The sequence below is a fragment of the Cnephaeus nilssonii genome (genome assembly GCF_951640355.1).
Source record: "Cnephaeus nilssonii genome assembly, chromosome: 9".
Classification (NCBI taxonomy): domain Eukaryota; kingdom Metazoa; phylum Chordata; class Mammalia; order Chiroptera; family Vespertilionidae; genus Cnephaeus; species Cnephaeus nilssonii.
In genome coordinates this window covers 80875127-80903106 of record NC_137080.1, presented here as the reverse complement: position 1 = coordinate 80903106, position 27980 = coordinate 80875127, and the positions used below count along the sequence as shown (strand labels likewise).

Here is a 27980-nt window from a genome sequence, read left to right as displayed (position 1 = left end):
GTCATCTCCTGGCTTCCCTCTTATCTTCCCGCTGTTCCTTCTCCCATTCCAGAGCCTCCCTGTCATTCAACCTTAAATCACTGTGCGTGCGAGTTCCAGCCCAAGGCCATTTCAGCCAGATGCGTGCATGGCTTTGTTACCATCTGTGTGCCTAGGCCCTACATGCATATTTCTACCGCAGACAACTTCTCTGAGACTCAGATATCCAACTTGATCTCATTATTTGCATATTTCAAAACTCAACAACCCAAAACTGAACAGTTCCTCTGCTCTTCTGGTATTTCCTGTCTCAGGGGAAAACACCACCAGCCACAGGGTTCCCAACAGTGAAATCAGGACTCATCCTGATGCTTCTCTCTCATCACACCCGGCAGCCACTACGTGCGGACAGCTTCTCCTCCTAAATAGCTCTGGTAAATGGCTCCCTTCTCATCGTCATCGCTGCCAGCATTCAAATCCAAGCTAAACTTAATCCAAGCTATTGCAATAGTTTTCCCAAACTGATTTCCAGACAGACTGATACTTTGCTTAAGACTCTTCACCAGTTTACACGTTATACTGAAAAAGTTACTGACATCAGCACTTTATCAGACTGTCTGCTGATCTGGCTCCTTACTACTCTGAGTCTCTCTCTTCTCCTTATTCAGAAATTGCTCCACAGAGTCCTTAACAGGTCAGAAACAGGATTGAAATTTGGGCAATTATGTCTAACTAGAGGCCCGTTGCATGAAATTCGTGCAAGAGTAGGCCTTCCTTTCCCTGGCTGCCGTTACGTGGGACCTGGAGCGACCCCGGCTGGTCTAGTTAGCATATCACCCTTTTATTATTATAGATTAGTTATCTGGAAGATAAAAGTTAAAAACAAAGTTTGGGTATCATTTGGAGTACATTGTTCAGAAAGCAATGAGAGAAAGGAATAATTTTCCCCAAGGAATTCCAAGCTGCTTAAGAGGCCAATTAGCCTAATGACTTCAGGCTTCAGAGTCCCACAAACCCCGGTTCTGATCGTGACTCCGCCACTTTTAAAACCTGCATAACTTTTGGTGAGTCATACTACTTCTGAGCCAGAATTCAACATCTTCTCCTTCACAGGGATTACGTTATACATCTCTGCTATTTGGCACAATTGTCAACACATAGTCAAACGTTAAACAAACGGTAGGCATGTTAACTATTAGGAAGAAAATAAGGGTATAATATTATTCCCATAGATCATGTAGTAGTCACGCAGGCTTAATTAATGCCAAAGATAATGAGTATCCTGGGGCAGGGACGAGACCATATTGTCCTGAGAGCTTTCTGGACTCTGTTCCTTGGTGCTGCACCGCCCCCACTCCCCCGGTACCAAGGAGACATTTATTTCCAGGTAACCAGGAACTCTGGACGATCTAAGCAAGAGTCTTATTTTTTTATTCCAAATGATGCTCTCTTCCAGCCAGTTGGTTTACTTTTCTCAGGACAAACACCTAACATTGGGTTTCCCCTTATCTTTGTAGGTGGAATTTTGGGAACCTCTGTGAGATAAGAAACCAGTATTTTCTGCATGGCTAAGTGAATGTTATCCAGACTAGACAGATGCAACCATTGTGCGGTGCCTGCTTTTACTGGAAATGAGAGGCTACTGTCTACACAAACAATTGGAACCCACATTAAAAAAAAATACTGACAAGGATAAAATTTTGATTTAATTATTTAAGCATTTAAATTTCCTTTGCAAAAAAGATACATGATTGCGTGAAAAGCAAATAGATTGAAATCAAAATGACATCAACCTGGCTTGGCCTCCAGCACTGATTATCTGTGTAATCTTGAAGTCATTTGTTTTCCTCGGTCCTCAAATTCTTCATATGCAACGAGAGAATTAAAATGTATTATCTCATCACAATGCTGAGTTTATATGCAGAAACTATGAAAGAAAAATACTTATATATTTATGAGTGTGTGTATATGTATGTTTATATGTGCATCTGCGTATCCACATTCACATCTATATATGCATCTTAGTTTCTTAAGAAAAAGCAAATTATAGGCAAGGAGGCTGGAATAGGTGATAGGTAAGGTCCAGTCCTATGCTGCATCATTGACTAGCATTTCTGGCATTAAAATGCTTTTATCTGCTTTCCCCCATCCGAGGCAACTAAGCAGTGGGGATTTGTTAGAAGGGAGAGGCTGTGTTGTAACCAGCCCTGCAGGTGACTCTGAAGTGTATCAGATGTGAGAACCACTGCCTCCCAATACTCCCAGGGAAGGACTCTAGGCTAGAGTCATAGGCAGAAGTAAAGAGCCAGGAATTAAAGACGAAAAAACAGAACAGTCCACAGAGAACTGGGGTCAGAGGTGGTAGGCACTGCGTTTGGGGAGACAGAGCAATGTGGGCCCAGGTTAATGTTACTTAGGGTAGCAGGGAACTGGTGTGGTTGTGAGACTTCAGAGCGGAAGCCCAGGCAGGTAGAAAGCAGTAGCCACACGCTCCCCTGTTAAATCATTGTCCTCCTGCTGTCATTTCCGCTACTGTGCTGAAAACTGCTGGCTGCAGGACCTGTTTCCTGCGGTGGATCCCACAGGAGGGTCATTCCCTCTGTTACAGCCACAGCGACCCCTGACCCCGGCTATCTATCCATCTATCTATCTATCTATCTATCTATCTATCTATCTATCTATCTATTTACCTACCTACCTACCTACCTATCAATCTATTTATTTTCTGGTTATTGATTGTAAAAACCTGAGACAGGGCTGGTTAAGGCTTCTCAGGCTGAGCCTGCATGTTTTCTCCAGGATTCTCCTGATCCCAGTTTTCATTTTCTCTTCACTGGCCGTTAAGGAGGATGTGAATGCTCAGGGGACGGAAGATGTTGCCTGCTGCTTCGCTGGACTAGAGGTGAACTTGGCTGGACAAAGCTGCTGGGGTGAGGATGAGCCGGTGGAAGCGACAAGGCAAGAACTCGGCTTTGATCGTCTTCAGGAGGCTTATGGAGGCCACGTTGTCATCGAGGACGTTGCCCTGCATGGGGAAGCCCCGGCTGTGCAGCTTCCTGGCCAGGGTGAGGGCCACCAGCTGGCTGTACCCTTTCCTGCGATGCTCTGGCAGGGTGTAGCCATGGCACATGGTGGCAAACTGGTCTGTGATAGACCAAGAGACCGGGCTTCCGTTCTCATCGCGGACACACACGCTGGGGAAGCAGGAGATGAGGTTGGCGATGTACCGGAGACACTGCTCATTGCCGCCCCGCGACCAGGTCCGGTTGAGCAGATCAGCATCAGCTACACTCAGGTAGGTGAGTCGCGGGGGAGAACTCCTTCTAGAAGGAAAGGACAGGAGAAGAGATGGGAACTCAGGGTCATGTGACTTCCAACAACTCCTTCTCTTTGTAGACTGAGTTAAGGGGAGACGCCATCCCAGAGATAGGGCCTAACCAATACGAAGACAATGTCAATGAATTAGATTCCATCTCTCCCCCCCCATTCACAGACATCTTGCAGAATTTCATTTCTGATAGGACAAAATACTCATTATTTCAAATTGATGTCTTTCCTTCTAATTTTATGCCCATTTCTTATCATCCTCAGTATAGATTAAGGCAAGTGGAACAACTCTCAGACTTCTAAGTCCTGATTTTATTGACACCTTCCCTGAAGCCTTGAAAAGACCTGATTCTTGGGCCCCGAATCTTTTGGTTTACAAAAAAGCCCAGCTGGTGTGGCTCAGTGGTTGAGCGTCGACCTGTGAACCAGGAGGTCCTGGTTTGATTCCCGTCAGGGCACATGCCCAGGTTGTGGGCTCGATCCCCAGTGTGGGGTGTGTAGGAGGCGGCCGATCAACGATTCTCTATCATTATTGATGTTTCTCTCTCTCTTTCTCCCTCTCCCTTCCGCTCTGAAATCAATAAAAGTATATTAAAAAGTGTTTTAGGATAGAGCTTCTATCTTGATGCATCCATGCCCAGAAAACAAACACAACCTTAACATTCCAGGCATATGTAGATGCTCAAACAACGCTAGCTGGGCTCTGGCCGGATGGCTCAGTTGGTTGGAGCATCGTCCTGTGCACCAAAAAGTGGCGGCTTAAATTCCCTGTCAGGGCACATGCCCAGGTGGCGGGTTCGGTCCCCAGGAGGGGAGCACATGGGGAGCAACCAATCGGTGATGTTTCTCTCTCTCTCCCTTCCTGTCTCTCAAAATCAATAATAATAAAAAAAATTCTACTTCTTCCAGACCTTCCCCTACAAGGTTTGGAAGAAGGTCTACCATCTCATGGCATTAAGGTAAAAAAAGATAAGAATTGGTGCCATTTCTAAGAGCCAAGGTGGGTTATTTGGTTGAAAGCATATGGGGCTGGTTGTGTTTCAGGATTTAGCTAAGATCTTCTTTATAAAGCTTGTGCTTTCTTTTCATTAGTTCTGCAGTGTTAGCTCACATCCCAGGCATCCTGTGGGCCCTGGCACTGGGACAATTACCTAAGCAGGGGTAGAAAAATAAATAAATACAAGCAATAACTGGCTTAATAGAATTTTTATATTTAAGTTTCAAAAGGAACTTGAAATAAAAACATTGCTGAGACTAGCCAAGTGCTTCAGTGGTTATACTAGAGACTATGACCTTGTATCTGAAGGGCAGGGTACCCTAAATACAGCGCACACATTTGGGTGATGACTCTGTTAAAAGACAAATTGTCTAACTTCCCATGCAGAAGGGAGCAATTTAACTCAAAAACTGATTTTAAAAGGCCTGATAGGGGATAAAGGAAAATTTTAAATAACACCTCGGGGAAAGGACATTAAACAGACTGTGGAAAACCCTAACACTCTAAAGGACAAATAGCCTGTTTTTTTGTTTTTTGTTTTTTTACAAAAAGTAATGTAAGAAATATAAAATGAAATGAAAGGGGAACCTATATGTTAAGAGAGATATTAACCAGTTGCAATGTATGAACTTTATTTGGATGCTTATTCAAAACAAACTGCTAAACATCATGGTAATTTGGGAAATGTGACCACTAACTGGTTATTTGACTTTAAGGAAATATTGTTAACAAAATGCCAGGTGTTGTGCAGGCAGAGTTCAGACGGCAGGCTTGAGGCCACTACCGATAGGATGATAGGTTGCCAGGTTGGCCCTTGGCTGGGGTCGGGCAATGTGAATTTCTGGAGGGGCCCTGCCATTCCCGGAACTGCTAGGCATGGCTCGCTGTGCCTGACTGTTTGCACAGTCAGTGTGGTTTATGCTGAACACCTGCTTTCTGCTGGGATTCTAGGAAATTGGCATACTAGGCCAGTGGTCAGCAAACTGCGGCTCGCGAGCCACATGTGGCTCTTTGGCCCCTTGAGTGTGGCTCTTCCACAAAATACCACGTGCGGGCGTGCACGTACAGTGCGATTGAAACTTCATGGCCCATGCACTTAAGTCAGTTTTCGGCCTGGGCGAGTCTATTTTGAAGAAGTGGTTCTAACGCCGAGCCACTCTCAAGGGGCCAAAGAGCCTCATGTGGCTCACGAGCCGCGGTTTGCCGACCACTGCTCTAGGCAGAGGGTGCCTCTAATAACAGTCCGATCACACGCTATCACAACTCATTGCTGGGGAAATTACGCATTTCATGTGATTCCACCAGGAAAGGACTCTGGGAAGCTTGTGCCTGGTTTCCTCCGGACTTAGCCAAAGCATCTTAGTCCTTTGCTGATTTTGATTTGTATCCTTTCATTGTGATAAATGACAATATATATTGGGTCCTGTGAGTCTTCCTAGTCTATCACTGTCCTGTCACACAAGAGATATTAGTAAATTTTTAAGAATCCTTATCTTTTCACTGTATACATATAAAAATCATTCTTTGATATCCTCTTTCCCCAAATAATTCCAAATGGCCTCTGTTGTCTGAGCCCAGACAGACATATATATCTTTTGGAGATATATATCAGAATGTTTAAGAATAATGGATAATATCTGGAAAATTTCCTTCAGAATAATCCACGGGTGGAAAGAATAGAAAGGGGTATGGATAAAACAAGAGAGCTCACATATTGATGGGAAGGTTTATTATACTACTCTCTGTACCTTTTGTATGTGTTTGAAAATCTTCATAACTGGGGAAAAATAAGTAAAGTCCAGCCTGGCTGGTGTTGCTCAGTGGTTGAGCATCAATCTATGAACCAGGAGGTCACGGTTCAATTCCCGGTTGCCCGGGTTGCGAGTTTGATCCCCAGTAGGGGGCGTGCAGGAGGCAGCCGACTGATGATTCTTTCTCATCATTGATGTTTGTTTCTATCTCTCTCTCCTCTCTTAAATCAATTTTTAAAAAGTATATATATTTTTAAAAAGTAAAGTCCAATTGCTTTATGTAACTTAAAGCGTCCATTCTTGTTTAGGTTTAGTCTTGTTCTGTTCAATAATTCCTTCAACATATTTCATACAAGTGAAGAAAACTAACATTCACCAAGCTGGGTACTTTTCAAGTACCATGTTTCATTTGCTTAAGAAAAACAGATAAGGAAGATATTATAAATTAATTTTCAAGAAGAAGAACTTGATTGAGGCTCAGAAAGAGGAAGCAAAAGGGAAGGTAACTGGTAAATGACAGACCAGAGACTCCAAAGCAAGAAGAAAATAAGAATGCAGATATGAACCAACACGTGTTTGGAAGAATTGAACTCGGATCCGGCTTTGTGGGATTTGTTTCCTGGCTCTACAGTTCACTCCTGTGTGTTACTTTGTTCAAAGGGAATGATAATAGCGCTACTTCGTAGGGTGGTAGAAAGGGTTCACGTGGTCATCTATTGAAAACATCTAGTGCCTGGCCTATAGAGCTCCACACGGCTCAGTTACACACCCTCATCCCTGAAACAACACAACCACCACCACCACCACCTGGGGCTCAGACAACAGAGGCTGTTTAGAATTATTTGGGGAAGGAGGATATCAAAGGATGATTTTTATATGTATACAGTGAAAATGCAGGACTCCTGAGTTCATTTGTTTCTATGGACAAAGACACTGATTCGATTTTGTAGGAAATTATGAGCAGTCAAGCACAGCAGAAAGGAAAGGCGTACACACACACACACACACACACACACACACACACACACACATTTAGACTCAATAGCCCCAATTCAAGGTACCTAAATATTCCTTACTGATCCTAAGTACTCCAGGTACCACTCTTGGTACTTCCATAGCACTAAGTCCTATCCCAAACGCAGAAACTGGATTTACATACAGGAGACTGGTGTCTGGCGGAGCTGAGACCAGGGACAAACGGACCGCCTTGCTGGAAGTTAGCTTCACATCCAACTGCTTGGAGTTGGCAACAGCTTTGGAAACGTCATACAGCTCACTCTGCAGCCCTGTATAAGGAAAGACATCAGGAAAATCGCGGCATTTTATCTGAGACCACAAAAAGGAAATTCGTTGCAGTGTTTTTGAACCTATTACCATCAATACCTCCGTGCATGATCCTAACCACTGTGTATTTACATATGAATCATTATAACTACTCCCTATCTGATTTTCAAACTTAGTGCGGGGTTTTCAAATTCCCATCATGTTGCCCATGGTCAGTGGTCGGCAAACTGCGGCTCTGTTGACTAATGAGTTTGCCAACCACTGGGATAGGGGCTTAATCACAAGGAACAACAACAGCCTGTAATTATTGGAATCGAGAGTCTAGGTCAGTGGTTGGCAAACTCATTAGTTAACAGAGCGGCAAACCGTGGCTCGCGAGCCGCATGTGGCTCGCGAGCCGCAGTTTGCCGACCACTGCCCATGGTGATCATGAATGTCCATGGAATCTTCTGATGGAGACATCCCCTAGGCATTTGGAATGTCTTGTGGGCATCTGGATTTCTCTGACTTCTCAGGCTGATCGGGGAAGAGACGTTATGGCAGCTGGGGGTGTAAAGAGCTTAGATTCATTTGGCATGGAATTCTCTCTTCCAGCTTCGTGGCGTCATGCTTGCTGCAGAAATATCCAGGTAAAACTCAGTGTTGGTGAGAGTTACCCGGAGCTTAACTCAGCCGATCCCTCGCGTTGACCATAGCTATACTCTGTGATCTGCAGCTCTCTAGTCAGTGCTTGTCCTGGGCACTGCTTCCCAGTGGGAAGGAAGAGTGGCCGGCCTGTTCTGACAGAGCTCACAGCGTGGCAGCCTCGCTTCTGCTTACTAGGCCTGACTTGCTCTGCTTCTCCAAATCCCCACCGCTCTGTCCTTTCCCGTCAGCGTCCTGATGGATGGAGTCCTCTGGACATGGACTTTCCCGCTCCCTTCCACGTCTAACGGCTTGTTTCCTCCTCTCAGTAAGTCACTTCCTCTTGATGAAGACACAACTGTTAAGTCATGTTGAACTCAGTCGGATACCTAAGCCTTGGCTCCACCCTCAGGGAGTTACATCTAAGAAAAGATAAGGAAGTCTTCAAGTTAATACCATCAACTTTATAGATGCTGTGGCTAGCATCCCACGTAATAACACTGAATTAGATCGAAGTGATTCAAAATACTATCTGAGGGGAAATAAGAGTAGGGCTAACTAAAGGTAGGGATGGTAGTTCAAACAGAATTTCTTTCTCCTGAGGTAGACTGAACCAGTTCTTTCCAAAAGTCAGATTAGCCCTGGCTAGGTAGCTCAGTTGATTACAGCATCACCCCGATCCACCAAGGTTGTGGGTTTCATCCCCAGTCAGGGCACATACAAGAATTAACCAATGAATGCATCAGTAAGTGGAACAACAAATCCATGTTTCTCTTTCTCTCTCCCTGTTTCTCTCTCTCTCTCTCTCTCTCTCTCTCTCTCTCTCTCTCTCTCTCTCTCATTAACCATTTGTACGCCATAAGCATCTATAAACACAAGCAGCGGACCTTTTTAAATTAAATATATTGTGGCAGTTAACTGGTTAATAAATAAAAATTTAAAAGTCAGATTAACATTTATTTAAAAAACATTTAAAATGATAACATATACAGAAAACTGCAAAAACCAAATGTATAGCTTAATAATTATTACATATTTTAACCATGTACTGCTAAAGCCTCAGCTACCTTCTATTTACCACTCTCCCAATCACAACTCCTTCTCTTGCCTCTAAAAATAACCACTATCATCGTTTTGATGATAATCACTGTTTTCTTTATAGCTTTATTATCCAAGTGTGCATCCTTAAACACTATAGTTTGATTTTACCCATTTTTTTGTCTTGTAAGTCTTTTGATCTGAAGGTTTTCTTTTAATTCCCACTTCCTCTTTAAAAATTATTTCAATTTATTTGTTCAAGAACCCAGTTGTTTGCTGGGTAGCGTTTCCTTAGTCTGGACTTTGCTGATTGTCTCTCCACAGTGTTGTTGACCCTGTTCTGTCGACTGCACACATGACCGCTTTTAACAAATGATTCTCTCCTTTCTCACCGAAGATAGGAACTGCCACGGATTGTTCTGCCTTTGTACCCACCTCCACAGACAGGAGGGATTGCTAACTGGATGAGCCAGATTCAGGACATTCATTGGACCACAGTTACCCGTGGACAGGCTTTCAAGTTAGTGCTCACGTAGACAAGCTCTCTCTCGCCCACGCAGCTAACAGTGAGCCAAAAGCCTGGCCTGTCTGGGTGACTGTATACTTTTTCCTCACTTGCCCTCGCATGGCAGACACAAGGAGTTGGGCTCCTCTGAGTAGGTTAGTGGCTTAACCCTGATTTAATATTGTTTGTGCTGCTGCTCTGAACACCCAGCACTGAAGCAGCGTGATCTGTCCAGGCAGCCAGCTTGTCGCTCTGACAGAGCCTGCCCTGTGGCAAAGGATGGGACACGTACGTCAGTAGATGGGCTTTGGAGTTGTTCAAAAGATGGAACACATATGGCAGTAGACAGGATTTGGGAATGTTATGAAAACAGCATCGTTTTGGGTGCTCTGATTAAGATAGGGAACATACTGATGGCCTCTCAGAAGCTCTTCAGTATTCCAAGCAGGTTCTAGCTATTGTCACAGAAGCCTACAGCCAGGAGACCACGTCAGAAGCCACGGATAACACCTGCTCTGACTTACATGCTGAGTGAGGGGCCTTCGCCACTCCAGCTATATTAGGTGCTACTAATTCACATCTGTCCCCACCAAGCCTCCAGGAAGAGGGGATGAGTCCATTTAAATGACTGTAACTGACTCGTGGCTATCAACTTAGCCTGTTGGAAAAAGAATATTGGCAATTGGTAATGCTGGATTCAGGTGATTTGAAGATTGTAGGCCTATAGCACCAATATCCACCCAATTACAGCCATGATTTCTCACACCAAGGAAGAGGTGTACTCATCTCCACGTTGAAGTAATACTGGTGAGAACATTTTTCTGAATTGGCTAGACAGTCGGTAAAACCATGTGTCCCTTCTAACCAGCGTGAGTGGAGTAAATCTATAAAGGCGAGGGATGGTTAGAACGTCCTCCATAAGGTCTTTCTGAGCATTTGCAAATGGATTTTATACAACATCCCACCTCCTTAGATTATGAATATGCATTGGTCATTGTTCATAGATGGACACAAGGAAACCTCGTGAGAGGGCATCAGCTGTATGTGACCGAAAAAAAAAAAGACCAGACTTCATATTTCTAACATGGGATTTCCTGCCTTCGTGTCAAAGGATCAAGGAACTCATTCCACTGGAACGGTTACAAACAGGGACTTCATCGCCTGTATTAACCCCCAAACATTAGGAAAAATTGAAAACAGTAAGTGACACACTGAAGCATAAACTGTCCATCCGAACGATCAGAAATTTTTAACCTGCTTCTTCTACCTTGGCCTACAGTTCTTCCAGTAGCATTGGTGGCCACACAATTATATCCTGGGAGTTCACATGTATTCTTTCCTTATAAAGTCACTTCAGGACATACGAGGCAGATTAGCTGATTAGCCCTTTCTAGAATTATTTGCTTCAGAAAGAAGAAAAGCTTACCTGTTGGCTTAAATTGAAGTTAGAGTTATTTTAAAAGGGTGTAACAGCAAAGGGTTAAGAGTAATAAGGAAAAATATGCTGATACTCACTGATATCCCTATTACATAACAGTAAAAAAATCACTTAAACACAGCCCATTTCAATGGCCTCTACGCACCCCCAAAGGCAAGCCTCATTAGGAGTAAAGTAAGTGTTCTTATAAAACTACTAGAGGCCCGGTGCATGAAAATTCATGTACTGGAAGGGGGGGTCCCTCAGCCCGGCCTGCCCCCTCTCATAGTCTGGGAACCCTCAGGAGCGGGAGGCGACCCGGTGATCAGGGGCAGGTGATGCCCCCATCACACCTCTGCTGCTGCCACTGCCGGCAGCGCAAGCCTTGGCCGGCCCTGGTTACCTGAGCCGTGGGCTGGCCCTGAGCGGCTGGGCAGCCACCATCCGAGGCTTGCCTGTACCTCGGCCGGCCCTGCTTGCCTGAGCCTCAGTCAGTGGGGGGTGCAGGAGGACCCGAGGTCCCCGGTGGGGCTGAGGGGACTCCGGTGGCAGGCGCATGGAGTGGCTGGCCCTGGCTGAGGAATGGAGGATACTGTCAATGACATGAATTATAATTTCCAATTTGTTGGACACAACAGTCAGGCTTCAGCTTCAGGGGAGAGATGAAGAGAGGGATGAGCAGCTCGTTGGAGGAGCCTGGGCGAGCTGTCAGTGGGGGGTGCAGGAGGTGGGGCTGAGGGAACTTCAGCAGCAGGTGCGCTGAGCTGAAGGGACGTCTTATGACAGTGTGATCATCAATTTACATATTACCTCTTTATTATATAGGATAATACATGAATTGTAAAACATATAAAATGCATAGACATCTGTTTGTGCATATGTGTATATATATATATAGCGTATATATGAAATATGCATATCTGTCTATCTGATATATGTAACTAAAAGGATTTAACAGTGACCTAGTGTCTTGCCCTTGACCTCACCTTGTATGTGAAAAACCTGGTCCCAGTTGATAACGTCAGGTTCTTCCAGCAGCCGTTGGTAAGCTCTCACATCCTTGTAGAACACAGCATAGCCGTTTGTGTAATGGTCCAGGTTGTCTGTCTCAGCCTGGGTCAGAAGACACATCATAAATACGCATCCTCTATCAGCGGTCGCCAACCGGTGGTCCATGGACCACTGGTGGTCTCTGAGGTCCGAAAGATTGGCGACCACTGGTTAAAGGAAACCTTTGGATTAGCTAACTGAAATCCTAGATGGCGTGGATACCATTAGCTGTGCGTGTCCAGGTAATTTCCATTAGCAAACTCAGTCACCTGCACACAGTGGCTATGTGGGAATGTGGCTAATCCCCTGCAGTGAGGGAAAGCACAGACACTCGGAGCCGTTGCTTGACTATCTCTTCTAGTGTTAGGGAGCTTTTACATTTATTAGTTCCAGGATTTGTAATTTATTTGTAAAAATATAAAGGGTGTGACTCAAGGGACCCACCGATAAGAATTAAATAGAACTCTCACTATGTGGTCACGGCAGCACGTCTTTGATGACTTGAGCCTCTCTTTGGTCCCAGAGTCAGAAGTGGGCAGATGCTGCCTTTTTCAGTGTTCTTCCATATTCACACTCGTGACCAAAGTCCCCAACGTCAGGGAATCATCAACCCAGTAAAAACACTGGTATGTGCAAGTATGCATGCTTTCTGCTTTTAGAGATTATGAAACACTAAAGATATAGTTTATTCAACGCATTTAGGCTAGAGGTTTTCCGTACGTCCGATACTCCAAAGACAGTCAAATTAGAAGCCAAGGATGAAATATGTAGCTTTGTAAGCTAAAGTATTTGGCTACGATGGTTATAATACCCCCTATACCTAATCTTTTCTTTCTAGTTGATGCCAACTCTTATTTTTTTGGCCTTTCAACACTGTACCTCTTTCTGACGCCGAGTGATGACAGCTTTGAAGTCTGGCCATGAGTCCAATACCACTTCCTTTTGAAAGGGGTTCCCACGATTTATGTTCATCACTGCTCCATACACCTGAGCCAGAGAACCCAGAGAGACAAGCCAGCGGCATCACCAGCTGTTGCAGTTGCACTTTACCCTTTTCACCTGTTGTTCTACCGAAGAATTATGGCCCTCAAAGCAGATATTATAAATATACACACAACATACACACATACAAACTTCCCCCTTGTTACTTCATCAGTGCACATGAAAACTGCTAAAAAGTCTATGAAAGCCTAAGAAAACTCTCCCTAAACTTAGTGCTTCACAGTACAACTAGGAGAGGTACTAAATCAATAGGCTTACTAGGCGGGTGCTGGGTACATAGGTTAGTAATAAACATTACTGAATGAATCAGGATCTCTTGTATGGCTTTGGGGCTCATACATCTTTTAGAAGTTCCACAGGTGATTTTGATGCTCACTGCTTTTGAAGTGTATTATACTATCTAAAAAATAATCTGTGAAGTGCAACTACTCCTTCCACCCTGAGTTACAATTAAACATCACAAACATCACAAGATAGTGAAATACACCCCCCCCTGAAAAAAAAAAAGCCAAAAACACACCCCTGTATTTCAGATTTGATGAAGCAAGGCTCTGCAGTATTCCCTGAGGATTGTAACTATGTCTCATTCATTATTACATCTATGGAGCCTGACACAGCTGATCAAATGCTTTTTAAAAAGTATATTTTTTTTTATTGATTTCAGAGAGGAAGGGAGAGGGAGAGGGAGAGAAAGATAGAAACATCAATGATGAGAGAGAATCATTGATTGGCTGCCTCCTGCACACCCCCTGTTGGGGATGGATCCTGCAGCTTGGGCCTGTGCCCCGACCTGAAATCGAACCGTGATCTTCTGGTTCATAGGTTGATGCTCAACCACTGAGCCCCACCAGCTAGGCTCAAATGCTTTTTTTTTTTTTAATAAATATATTTTTATTGATTTCAGAGAGGGAGAGAGAGAAACATCAATGATGAGAGAATCATTGACTGGCTGCCTCCTGCATGCCCCCTACTGGGGATTGGGCCCGCAACCCGGGCATGTGCCCCTGGCCAGAATTGAACTCGGGACCCCTTCAGTCTGCAGGCTGATGCTCTATCCACTGAGCCAAACTGGCTAGGGCTCAAATGCTTTTTGACTAAACAATACTAAATAATAGTATTGGAATTCTCTGTGGCCTTTCACATTTTTTTCTTCACTAAGAATCAAAGATGTCTGTCCTATAAAACAACTCCCGTATGTCACCTGTGTGCTTCTAGAGTAGGAAAAGTGTGGTGGTAATGAGGAGAGCTGAGCTCTATGCCAGTGTTCATAGATAAAAACTGGAAACAGTCTGTTCACCAGAAATGGAAAAATAAATCAATTGTGGCATATTCATACTCTGGATTACAAAACAGCAACACAATGCTGAGCAAAGGAAACTAGATGCAAAAAGATAATTCCTCTGTGATCCAATGTATATTAAAAAACACGCAAAACTAAATGGTGGCTTTAGAAGTCAGGATAGTGGTTTCCCTGGGGGAGCAGGGAAAGGTAGGATTGGAGAGGAGCATTGGTGGTGGGAGGGGCAGCCTCTCAAGTCACGTTCTTTCTTGGAGTGGAGGTTAGTCAGGTAATCCTTTGTGAAAATTCACTGAGCTGTGTAAGTATGTATGTGCACTTTTTTTTTTAAATCCTCACCTGAGGATATTTTCTCAGAGAGAGTGGAAGGAAGGGAGGGAGGGAGGGAGGGAGAGAGAGAGACATCAGCATGTCTCTCACTAGATTGGTTGCCTTCCACACCCACCCCAACCGGGGCTGGGGGTCAAACCTGTAACCCAGGTACATGTCCTTGACCAGGAATCAAACCCACGGCCCTTTGCTGTGCAGGTCAATGCTCTAACCACTTAGCAACACTGGCCAAGGCTCTTGTGTGCACTTTCTAGTATATGCTTTACTTCAGTAAAAAAATTTAAATTATAAGGGCATTAGTACCTATGTTTTATCTCCTTTATCACTTAGGTCAAATTACCTCAACACCTAGAACATTTTCCAACTAACTCTCTTTTGGTTTACCCAATCTGGGATTTCACTCAAATCTTCTCAAGGAGCCGAAACCGGTTTGGCTCAGTGGATAGAGCGTCGGCCTGCGGACTGAAAGGTCCCAGGTTCGATTCCGGTCAAGGGCATGTACCTTGGTTGCGGGCACATCCCCAGTAGGGGGTGTGCAGGAGGCAGCTGATCGATGTTTCTCTCTTGTCGATGTTTCTAGCTCTCTATCCCTCTCTCTTCCTCTCTCTGTAAAAAAATCAATAAAATATATTTAAAAAAAATCTTCTCAAGGAACATATTTTTCCCAGTGTAGTCTGGCTGATACCAGTGTGTAACATGGATCACACTTAGTGAAAATCCAAGAACTAAAGTAAACTGGAAGGGTAATGGCTTTTTCTGCTAATCATTTAATCTGACTTGTTCTGTTAACCATTCAATGCTAGTTTGCTGATCTTACATATACTACAGAGTAATAAGTTTATCAAAATGGTTTCCCAGAGGAAGCCAACCACCCTTATTCAAGAATGGAGCTTAAGTATGCTTGGAAGCCTTCTAGAAGGGTTAAAGGAAAAACTTGTTGCAATATTCAGATTCTGCAAGAAAAAAAAAAAAAAACAACAACATAGCTTTCCTGCCAAAGATTTGGAACCAACTTCAAGATTTCTCATTGACTGAAAACAAACCAACCCTTCCAATAGTTATTTCTTTATTTTTAAAATATATTTTATTGATTTTTTACAGAGAGAAAGAGAGAGGGATAGAGTTAGAAACATCGATGAGAGAGAAACATCGATCAGCTGCCTCCTGCACACCCCCTACTGGGGATGTGCCCACAACCAAGGTACACGCCCTTGACCGGAATCGAACCTGGGACCCCTGAGTCCGCAGGCCAACGCTCTATCCACTGAGCCAAACCGGTTTCGGCTCCAATAGTTATTTCAAAGGGTGAGTATTGAGAGGAGATGGGAAGTGGCTGGGGAAAGTAAAGATGCTGGAGGAGTGAGCAATTAGAGCTTGTGATGGAAATTTGGAGAGATGTTTAATTACTTTAACACTAACATTATATTAGATTATAAAGTGCATAGTCATAAACCCCAAAGAATGGGAGAAGGGTGCCCTGGCTGGTGTTTTTGTGTTTAGAGCATTGGCCTGCACACTGAAGGGTTGAGGGTTCCATTCCAGGTCAAGGGTACATACCTGGTTGCAGGTTCGATCCTCAGCCTTGGTCTGGGTGTGTGTAGGAGGCAACCAATCGAGGTGTCTCTCTCACATTGATGCTTCTCTCTCTCTCTCTCTCTCTCTCTCTCTCTCTCTCTCTCTTTCCCTCCCTTCCACTCTCTAAACAAAAAGTCAATGGAAAAATATCCTCGGGTGAGGATTAACAACAACAACAACTGAAATTCTATGTAATAAAAGCCTAAAATGCTAAGTGGCTGGTCATCTGTTCAACCAATCAAAGCATAATATGCTAATGATATCCTAAGGTCCCTCAACCGCTCACTATGACATGCACTGACCACCAGGGGGCAGACGCTCCTACCGGTAGGTTAGCTTGCTGCTGGGGTCTGGCTGATTGTGACTGAGTGAGATGGGCCAGACACACCCTGGAGCCCTCCCACGGTCCCTCCCTGGCTGACCAACCTCCCGCATCCCTCCCCGGCCTTGATCATGCACCAGTGGGGTCCCTTGGCCTGGCCTGTGCTCTCTCACAATCCGGGACCCCTCGGGGGATATTGTAGAGCCGGTTTTGGCCCAATCTCACAGGCCAGGCTGAGGGACCTCCGGGCCTCTTAGTAATAAAATAAAAAGCAATGGAAAAATCCTTGGGTGAGGATTTAAAAGATAGCATATATGCACAACTCATGCCTACAGACAATAGTGTGGTGAAGGCCTGGGGGTGTGTGGAGGGGGTCAGTGGGAGAAAAAAAGGGGACATCTGTAATACTTTTAACAATAAAGATAAAATTTTTAAAAAAGAATGGAATAAGGGTAAGTAACAAAACTCCTTTATCTTTTTTATCTCTAAAGGACTTAGGGTAACATCCTTGGTGAGGATTAAAAAAAATAGTGTTAGGAAGTTATTGGAAGACTAAAAAAAAATCGAAATTCTCTGTGTGCTAAAGTACTATACAAATATAATAATTATAATTCAAGGGCTCGTCATTTGTCTTGATTATAACGTCCTTCATGACCCTGTGAAGGTCACTGAAACCTTTTCAGGTCTCTCTGCTAAAAGCGTTAGTCAAACACGTTGTCAAAGAAATGTAGCCGATCCTCTCATTCCATTTATTCACCTCAGTGCAGCATTCAAAACGGGAAAATTTAGGTCAGCTGGTCCATTTGGCACTTTTTCAGCTGCATGCTTCCACTTTATCTCTCTGATTTTCCCTGCCACATACAGTTTAAGCACAATCAATACGGCAAGGTGACTAGATTTAATCAACCCAGTAGGGGGCACAAGGACTTTCTTTAGGTCATTTTTGTTCCAATTTTAGTGTAAATAAGGGTTATCCGAGTGTTTTTTTTAAACATATAGGTCCTTGGTCTCTATCCTCAGAAACTCCGATTCATTATATCTCTTCTGGGTTATTAGCAGCCACACATTTGAAAACCATTGTTGTCGGGCTCTTTGCTCAAGAAACTCAACCCTCAAAGACAATTTTCATTTTTTCTTCGAGTGTTTCAAATATTTCTAATCTTACATTGAATTGTGATCTTTGATTAACGTCATCCACAGTAACACTGAGTTACCAGTAAGCCCTCAAGGACTTTTAGAAGATTTCAACAGATAGAGGCTAGATGACCAAGAAAACCACTGAAAATACTTCAAAAATAAAGCTTTTGAAATAAACAGGAAAGGAATTTATAACAACCCCTAAACTTCAGTTCCACTGTGTACCTAGTACACATTCTTACCAGCATTGCCAACCAGTGCATACCCATTTGCTATTTAAAAACATTTAGAACTCAAATTGACTTTAAAAACAATCTAGTCCAGCATGACCTAAATTTTCCCAGGAGTCATCTAAAGTGACTGTCAGGAATATAATTATCTGGGTCATACCCACAACCCATTGAATCAGTCTCTAGCCAGTGGGGGAGTGGGAGCTGTGTATTTAACAAGTTGCCCCAGAGTCTTATCACTGGCAGCTTTGGGAAACAGCCACCAGTTGGACATTATTTTCACAGATCAACACAATAGAGAAAATAAAACTCAAATGCACAGTACCTTGAGTGATTCGGGAAAGTGACTCTTGAGCACTTTTTCCAGTGTCAGTAATTTGGTAGCACAGTTTAGCACCAGCATCTTCTCCAGAGCTCTAGCAGCTCCACACCTGGTAGAAACGTGAAGGTATACATTTAACTTTTGCCTGTTAGCATATGAATCCACCTGGGAACATCCTGGGAAGCCTGTTTTCCCTGGCTGTGATTCTCAATGCCATTGATCCCTTTGAAGAGGGAAGGAGGAAGAGAGGGAGGCCCTGGGATGGGTAAATCAGAGAACACCTAGAAATGGAAAGTGTTAATGACCTGATTCTGGAAAGATGTATCTCCACTGGGTAAAGCCTTCATCATGTACACATGCATGGTACTCTGAACTCCTCCTTCAGGATGCAATAGCAGTTGTAAATTTACATGTATGTGTGTTTCTTTTGATTGAAGTCTTTCTCAAGTAGACTGTGAGATACATGAAGAAAGGGACCAGGTCTGCTTTGTGCTGCACCGTCTCCCCAGCACCTACCACAGGGCCCAGCACATAGTAAAGGACATTCCAAGTAGTTGTTGAATGGCTGATGTGAAGCTCAGGGTAAGACTCTTCACAATGTGGGACAAAGACCTGAGGGGCTCAGCTATCAGGTGCTCCGGAGGAACAATTTGGAGAGGAACAGCTAGATTGCAGATGAAGAATCCCGTGTGAGCAAAGGCTCCTTTCAGCCATATAAAATTAAGGAACAATAACAACCAGAAAAGCCTACAAATAATGTATACAGCTTCACCCATTCTGATGCAATTATATTTTATAGATTTGGGGGCTCCAATCTCCTGCTCTTTTGCCCCAAGAAAACTTTTCCCTCAACATTCCAGTCAAGTCTTGACTAGATTACAGATATTATATATATAGTATTCAACTAGAGTCCCGATGCATGAAATTCGTGCAAGGGGCTCGGCCCTTGCAGCTCCGGCTTCGTCCGGAAGGTCGTCTGGATGGTTGTACCGAATTTTGGCCATCGGGTCTAATTAGCATATTACGCTTTTATTATTATAGATGTAGCAGAACTTTTGCACCTCATCTTCACAGCCAGGCACTCAGAAGGCAAAGAAAGCTCAGGAGACTTGGGAACCGGGGTCTTCTGGATTGTGGTGGATTATTCCCTCACAACACATTTCCCATGGGGCATCTCTGTGTGGCCATAAGATACTCAGAGTGTTCGATTGTGATTTACTTAAATCCACTGTATAAAACCCTGTCATATTGTTTACGTGAATCTGAACTTTTAAAGGGCATGTTTGTGATGACTGAGCTGGCTCAAGGTCAGTGAGGGGGGCACGTGAGGTGTTTGCATTCTCTGCAGGAGTCCGAAGAGAACTAAAGGTCCAGGCAGCATCAGATAATAGTCTGGGCCTCATTAGAAACTTTGAAAAAAATCAAGTTTCCAGAGTTCAGGTTGAACAAAGAAAGAAGTGTAGCCACTACCTCCTCATCCTTGTACCTGCTCACATTTTCACTCCCTTGTGTCAACTCTACATAAAACTTTAACTTCTTCATTAAACACATTAATTTATTTTAATTCGAGTCATTTTGGGAGAAAATGAAATATTATTTCACAGGGAGGTTGATCATGCATCTCTTATTAGGTTTGATGCCTAGATCATGCATCTCTTATTAGGTTTGATCCTAATATACAGCAAATAGCTAGTGCAAAGAGGAGGAATCCTAAGCTGACTTTTTGCCTGGTTTGTTCCCCGAAGGATTTAAAACCACTTATAAGCATAGGTAAAATATAAAATAAAATTCAGGCACGGGGGAAAATAGAGGTACCAAAGTAACATGAATGCCAAGCCGGTGTTGCTCAGTGTTTGAGCATCCACCCATGAACCGAGAGGTCACTGGTTCAATTCCCAGTCAGGGCACATGCCTGGGTTGGGGATTAGAGCCCAGTATGGGGGTGCAGGAGGCAGCTGACCGATGATGTTTCTCTCATCAGTGTTTCATCGGTGTTTCTCTCTATCCTTTTCCCTTCCTCTCTCTCTAAAAATCAATAAAAACATATTCAAGCCCTAGCCGGTTTGGCTCAGTGGATAGAGCATCGGCCTGTGGACTGTAGAGTCCCTGGTTTGATTCCAGTCAGGGGTACATGCCTGGGTTGCGGGCTCGACCCCAGTGGGGGTGTGCAGGAAGCAGCCGATCCGTGATCTTCTCTCATCATTGATGTTTCTATCTCTCTCTTCCTCTCCCTTCCTCTCTGAAATCGATAAAAATATATTTAAACAATTTTTTTAAAAAAACGTAACATGGAGTCAGTCAAGAGAGAGGTCAGCAGGCAAAGCATGTGGAGAACGAGCCCTACACGTAGAGTTGATCCTTTTTATATGTGGAGTCCATATTTGTAAGTTCACCTGCTTGCTCATGTATGTGTATCACCCCAAATCAATACTGACAGTGCTTTTGCAGTCAATTGTGCAGAGCAGTAAAACATTTGACTCACCTAATAACCACATTTCCAGCTAACGTTGAAGAAGGTGATTTTTTGTTCCAGCTCTCATGCTGTACAAAAGTCTTTTATGTGTCTATTGAGTGCCAAGGTTTTCTCTTTTTTTTGCTTTTTTGTTGGTGATTTCACTGTTTAAAATGGCCCCTATGCCCTGACCAGTGTGACTCAGTTGGTTGGAGCATCATCCCCGTGCACTGAAGGGTCGTGGGCTCGATTGCTGGTCAGGACACATGCCCAGGTTATGGGTTTGATCCCTGGTCAGGGTGCTTTAAGGGAGGCCGCCAATATATGTTTCTTTCTCACATCCATGTTTCTCTCTCTCTCTCCCCCCCCCCCCACCCTCCTTCTTCCTCTCTTTCTCTCAAATCAATTTTTAAACATTAAAATCATAAAATAAAATGGATCCCAAGTATAGTGAAGTACTGGTTAGTGTTCCTAAGTGCAAAAAGGCTGTAAAGTGTCTTATGGAGAAAATACGTGTATTAGAGAAGCTTCCTTCAGGCATGAGTTATAATGCTCCTGACTGTGAGTTCAATGATAATTAATCAACAATCTATATTAAATCACGTGGCTTTAAACAGAAATATACATAAACAAGGTTACCGGTTGATCTGCTGATGTACACGTTGGGACCGGAAGTTTGTAGGAACCTAACCCTGTCTATATTTTCCCTAGGAGCATTGGTTCAAAATTCGCCAAGACAGTATTGTTGCCTTTGATGTAATTGAACACAAGGACTGTGGAGAATGAGAATTAACTACTTGCAGGAGGTGAGAACCCATTTTTTTACTCTGAACTTTCTGGCGGCTAATACCAAGAGAAAGAAAGATGGGTAGTTACATGACTCAGTTTCCCATAGAATTATCCTTCTGGTCTTCACCACAGCATTTGCTTGACTTTTCACTTGTGCCATCTCTAAATGAAGTCCAGATCTCTAGCTTCTAAATATTCAAAACCCTCCTTGATCTGCCTTTAATCTACCTTTCTAGACTAAGCAGCTATTTCAACTCACAAACAAATGACTCAGGATGACAAATACTGATGACATTAAAATCAGGGACATTTCTCCCAGGAGTTCACACAGAGAAAAGATACTATAATTAATGAGCAACATTAAAAAATATCCTTTCAGTAAACTGTGATGAACTTCATAAGGATATTTATTTTATTAAATGAAAAGATAGTTTTTTTAAAATTAAAATAATTTTTTTTTTGTTAATCCTAAACTGAGGATATTTTTCCCATTGACTTTTAGAGAGAGTGGGGGGGGGGGGGGGGGGCGGAGAAGAGAAAGAGAAGGATAAAGATCAATGTGAGAGACCTCAACCAGTTGCCTCCCATACTCACCCTAACTGGGGGCCAGGGATCAAGCCTGCAACCCAGGTACATGCCCTTGACCAGGAATTGAAACCCAAACCCTTCTGTGTGCGGGCTGGTACTCAAACCACTGAGCAACACTGGCCAGAGCTAAAAAGATAGCTTTTTTTTTTTATACCCCTAACCTATTGACCATCATATTAACCTAGCCTACCTTAAACATGCTCAGAACACAGCATCCAAAAACCACTGACAACAGAGTACACTGTAGAATATTGGTTGTTTACCCTCATGATCACTGTGACTCACTGCCACTACCCAGCATTAGGAGAGAGTATCCTACCACACATAGCAAGCTTGGGAAAGGTAAAAATTCAGAATTTGAAGTATAGTTTCTACTGAATGCTCACTGCTTAAAAAGATAGCTTTTGAAGGCCACAAGAACATACAGAAATTCTCATAAGTGCAGAAAATATTTTTTACACATTATTGAATTATATCCGAAAGTCATAATGGCAACTATTAACTCTGAAAGCTGCAAGATTAGGATATCATATTCTCACCACTCAATTATAAAGTCTCTATAATTAATATGGGGCCCAAAATTGGAAGGTAAATGTTTGTAAATCCCTTAGCCAAACTCTTATCAACAGAGTCACTAAATGAAGTCTTTGTGAAGGAAATTATCATGCTCATATAACTTGATTTATTGTTAAAATAAATTTTTATTGATTTTTTTTTTTTTTACAGAGAGGAAGGGAGAGGGATAGAGAGCTAGAAACATCAATGAGAGAGAAACATTGATCAGCTGCCTCCTGCACACCTCCTACTGGGGATGTGCCCGCAACCAAGGTACATGAACTAGACCGGAATCGAACCTGGGACCTTTCCGTCTGCAGGCTGATGCTCTATCCACTGAGCCAAACTGGTTAGGGCTCATATAACTTTTAGAAACTGAAGTTTCTTTGGGGCACCTAAAGTATTTTATTCATATTAACTAGACAATAAAAGCACGGTACTCTCCTGGGAGACTTTTAATTCTCACAAATAAAGAAAACAGAAGGTCCCTGTGTTTATGGAGTAAGGCACCATTTGTAATAAAATAGTCATTATTTTTTTCAGACGATAGATTTTTTCTGTTTGCAAAGATTCCTGTCTTATCTGTTCAGGAAGAAACCTGTCTTACGTGTTCAGGAAGATTCCCGTCTTATTTGTTTGCAAAAACTTATATATTTCATAGTGCTTATTTTCCCCATATCAAAATTTAAGAGTAAAAAAAAACAAAAATAAAAACACCCATAAAACAACTTTCCCTCCGAATCTAATTAAATTTATTCTTCCTATACAATGTTGAATTTCCTCTCTCCTTGTTCTATTTCCCCATTTATTCTTGCATTAAAATTAATGATTTGAAACTTAAATTAAAATGTATTAATTAAAAGCTGGGTTTTCATTGATAAATGCTTACCTGCTGTTGAGCGGCTAGCCTGTAACAGGGTTTTCACTGGGCAAGCAGCAGCTCTTTCTCCCCAAATGGCGAGTTTATTCCTCAAGCCTCCTTCCTTAATCCTTAGTGCACAGAGAAGGGAGGGAAAAGGAAATATCACACCTGTAGAGAGGGAGGAGTTTCTGATGTCAGGTGAGATTTACCACGAATGCAGCACCAGTGTTTCCCACCACCTCCTCCTTTCGATCACATTTAATCTGACAGTGGAAAAGCCGCTGAGTACTCATTTTGATTTAGATCGGAACATTTTCTAGACACAAAACCTGTCTATCATCCACCAGGCTCTAATGGAAGAGAATAAAAGGTCAATGGGGAAAAAAAGGAGACATATAGTACTACTATTCGTAATACTTTAAAGAATAAAATAAAATTAAAAAAAGAAAAAAATGAAACGGGACATAGGCAAGTGGGGAACAATAAAAGCATGTGGATATTGACTTCTTATATTTTTTTTATCTATTCTAAAAAATAATAATTTTGCTGCTCTGAGCTCCCCAGGCTGAAAGAGGGTAATGTCTAAAGAGGATGCTTGTAAAATTGAGAGTATCTTTGAAAATGTTAATTCTTTTACCCTATTCTTTTAAATGAAAAATCGTTCACAGTTTACTTGCTTCCCTCTAACCATTAGTAATGACCACAGAAGCATTTGCAGGGAATCTCAGCACAAAACACAGTCCCTGAGTCTTAGATAACAAACAGTACAAATATCCCCAAGGTATATGAAGACTGCTTCAATTTGAATGTGATCACCTGGGAGGATACTGTTTACCACGTATGTCTCATAAAGTCAAGTTCAAATGAAGGGGTAGGTTAGGGCATTCTTTACTTGAAGATGCTGGTTTTAAGTAATACACTGGGTAATTGGTGGATGAAAGTGACTGAAAAACTTGTATTCGATGACAATTACTGGACGTCAAAATAAGTGTTTATGGATCCTGATATTATTGATAACTTTGTTTTTTAAAGGTGTTATGGAGGGCGACATATACCTGTGCATGTTCCTAAGGATACTATATAAATCTCGTCTTCTGTAAATATTATTGAGGAAAATTGATTTAAAAATGAACAGAAGCCGTTACTGGTAGAACAGAATCTGCTTTAGATATAAAGTACAATACCAGAAACACCTTAAAGTTAGGGGTCAAGTTATTTATGGACTCAGAGAGATCTATACAGCAAATGTCTTCCCAGATTCAGGTTACCTCCTGTTTCCTGGTGCATCCAAAACGGAAACGTCTATTCTTTTTTCAAAGTTCTTTGCTCTCTATAAAACATCAGAACTAATTAAAACAGTTGCTTTTTGCCATTAGGAAAAGTAACCAATAAGGCAAAGCATATTACTTTTCCAGGAAAACTACATTGGTTGAAGATAATTACAATTGAAATATGTGCATTACGCTAAACTGAAAGGTTAACTCTGGGATTTACAAGGAAAAAGTGGGAGGAAAAGGAGGTTACTAATACAAGATAAATTTAAAGAGATTTTCTTCTATAAACTCAAGTGAACAAATCCATAATACATATTATCATAGGAAAATAGATGGACTTGTACATTGTTTTTAACATGATTCACACGTCAACTTCGGTAGCCCCTTCTATTTGTAGGGTATCAGCAAATTCCTAAGTCAAAATTACAACTTTTTTTCGCTTCCTAGTTCTATTACTTGCTATCGGAGGATCTTATGACAGTCCCTTAGTTTCCCATGCCTCAGGTTCGTCACCTCCAGGATGGGGATAATGGTGACTGTTATGGGGTTCAATCCCATAATGTTGTTAGGATTAAACACTGGCATGAATGTATGTACACATGCGATGGGCTTAGAATAGTGTCTGGCACAGAGCACGCATCAGGAAATGTCAGCCGTTTTTATCAGTTACTATTGTCATACGGTGCTGTTGTCTCATGTGAAAACCTACACTAATTTTAAAGACCTCGTTGGGGGTATGAAATGGTGAAATTGCACATTTGTGTCTATTGGTTAAAAAATGAATATTTTCACTTTTAAAAAGCCATCTAGAATCGTTTATTGAATTCGGGGAACAGCCCTCTTTCTTCTTCCTGTTTGTCCAATTTTAACACGTTAAGCGCCAAGCCTGTTCTGTCTTCCTTTCCGTTTAGCCCGCGGTATCCGTTTTCACCCATATGCTGGCGGCCGGAGACTGAGGCCCAAACGGAAAGTATAGTGTCAGTCACCGGTGACTGACATGGCGCTTCACGTGTTAATAACTATAATCTGTCTTAAATGTGGCGGCTACAGCAATTTCCTAGCCTTGGTAACGGCAGAGGTCACTTTAATGAGAGCAAACATCTAAGCCAAGAGAGACTATTTCTATGGTGGTGTAGTAGTGAAGGACCACCTTCAGTGGCAGCAACTTTTAGTAAGAAAAGCTAGTTAATACACACAGGGCTCAGTCACTTTTGACATGGTCAAGTCCAAATGGGAAATTTGAATTCCTCTCTGCTTTTGCTTTCCTTCTTTCCTCTCTCTCTCTCCCGCAAAGCTGAATATTTCTTGACAATGAATGAAACATGAGAGGATTTAGAAGTCTTATGTTTGGAAACTAAACCAACCTGCATTCAAATACTAATTTTGACGGGTGCACCTGTATTTATTTTTGGTAAATAGAGAATGCCAGGAAATTCAACCCAACCAAATAGGAGAAAGTAAATCCTTTAATTTTAGGTTCCAGCGCAGGTCAAATTTAAACAAAACCTGTTTGTTAAATATATGCCCCTCTGAGATTTGGGGGAAACGGAAGGGCTCGTATAAAGAATTTTTAATGACTGGCAGTACCCTAAGGTTCTGCAACATATGTGTACAAGCTGCCTCCCCCTAACCCTGGTCACACACACAAATTACACCAGTTTACCTTCCTTCCTCCAGCAGCATCAGTGGGGACCCATTTTCCCGTATGTTCAGCAACTTTCCTTTTTAGCCTTTTTCAATCTGATAGGTGAAAATGTTTTATTTTGCATCAAAGTGAACATCTTCCAAATACACATTGGCCATTTATGGATCTTTGAGAATTGACCACTTACCTACTGGTATTTAATCTGTCTGTTACTGATATTTTAAGTTTATGTTTAACTTTATTTGGAATCTATCTATACTAATAAAAGGGTAATATGCTTATTAGGGTGGACGTCTTCCAGATGTCCATCCAGATGTCCATCCAGACAAAGCCACAGCGGCTGTGAGGGCCTAGAGCCGTTGCCACATGGGAGAGGTGGGCGGGTCCGGCCCTCATGGGAGGGACGGGTGGGTCTGGTGCTCGTGCGGGAGGGGTGGGCCAGGCCAGTGCCACTGGTCCAGTGCCACAGCCCTTTTGCAGAGGCAGAGAGAAGGTGGTGCTGCGCCCCCTGCTGCAAAGGTAGCGCAGGACAGGCTGCGGCGCAGCCCGGTCCCAGTGCTGCCCCTTCCACAGAGGCAGCAGCTCTGGCTGGGTCCAGGAGCCACGTCTCTGCAGAGGCTGGACAGGGTGCAACCTGCTGTGCCTCAACCTCCCACAGCCAGCCTGGCCCCAGATCTCCCCCCACCCACCAGTGGGCAGGGGGCGGGGCCAGCACTAAGAAGTGAGGGCCAAGGGCCAGCAGTTGCGGTGGCTGGCAGTGGCAGCAGCAGCGGGGTGATGGGGGCAGTGCCTTCCCCTGATCAGCCTCCCACAGAGGACATCCCCTGAGGGCTCCTGGACTGTGAGAGGGGGCAGGCCAGGTTGAGGGACACCCCCCCGCAAGTGCACGAATTTTTGGGCACCGGGCCTCTAGTCTATATATATAAAAGCCTAAGCAGCAGTTACAACTGGACAACCGGCCGGTAGCTGTCATGCAGTGACCACCAGGGTGCAGACGCTCAACGCAGGAGCTGCCCCCTGGTGGTCAGTGCGCTCCCACAGCCAACCTCCCGGAGCTGGCCAACCTCCTACTGTTCCTCCCCCCGGCCAGCTGGCCCTGATCGCTGGGTAGGCCGAGAGGCCACACACATGCACGAATTCGTGCACCGGGCCTCTAGTTTTGGCATAAAGTAGGAATTTTAACCACTGTTTCTCTGTCCCCATCTCTGGTGTGGTTAGCAGTTTTCTCAAGACCATTTATTGAATATCTTTCTGCATTTTACTTGAAATGCTATCTTTATCATATGTTACGTCTTTACACTATATATCCTCCACTTCAAAATACGTATTTTTAGTATTTAAAGTTTCTGGCATTGGCACTTACCATCTCCTTGCTAGATGGTGGGTCATAGTTGGCATGGACTGTGCATGTGAGAACTCAGGTGGGCGTGGAAATTACTAGGAACTACAGCCATTTGAATTATTGGTACCAAGTACAGTTGAATTTTATTTGGGTTTGTAATTAACTTATATTATTCATAAAGAGTACACTAACATGCATCCTTTAAAGAAAATATTATGTATGTTTTAAATTGCCTGATACCTGCCAGAAGAACTGTAGATCTCTCAAAATTAGGTCACATACTTTT

The 27980-nt window shown here is 43.1% G+C and overlaps 1 protein-coding gene across 2 annotated transcripts; it reads right to left on the bottom strand.

The window, feature by feature from the left end:
- Nucleotides 1-1674: 1674 nt before the first annotated feature.
- Nucleotides 1675-24631, bottom strand: GLYATL3 (glycine-N-acyltransferase like 3). 2 transcript variants are annotated; one of them, XM_079780213.1, is made up of 6 exons: nucleotides 23461-24631; nucleotides 18191-18296; nucleotides 12852-12959; nucleotides 11909-12035; nucleotides 7214-7340; nucleotides 1675-3302 (listed from the first exon to the last, which is right to left on the bottom strand). In XM_079780213.1, the coding sequence occupies exons 2-6, from the start codon at nucleotides 18266-18268 to the stop codon at nucleotides 2876-2878; spliced, it is 867 nt and encodes a 288-aa protein (XP_079636339.1). In that variant the 5' UTR covers nucleotides 18269-18296; nucleotides 23461-24631; the 3' UTR covers nucleotides 1675-2875. The 2 variants fall into 2 exon arrangements, with proteins under 2 accessions (XP_079636339.1, XP_079636340.1); XM_079780214.1 differs by having other exon boundaries at nucleotides 1675-3299.
- Between the last annotated feature and the right edge of the window lie 3349 nt (nucleotides 24632-27980).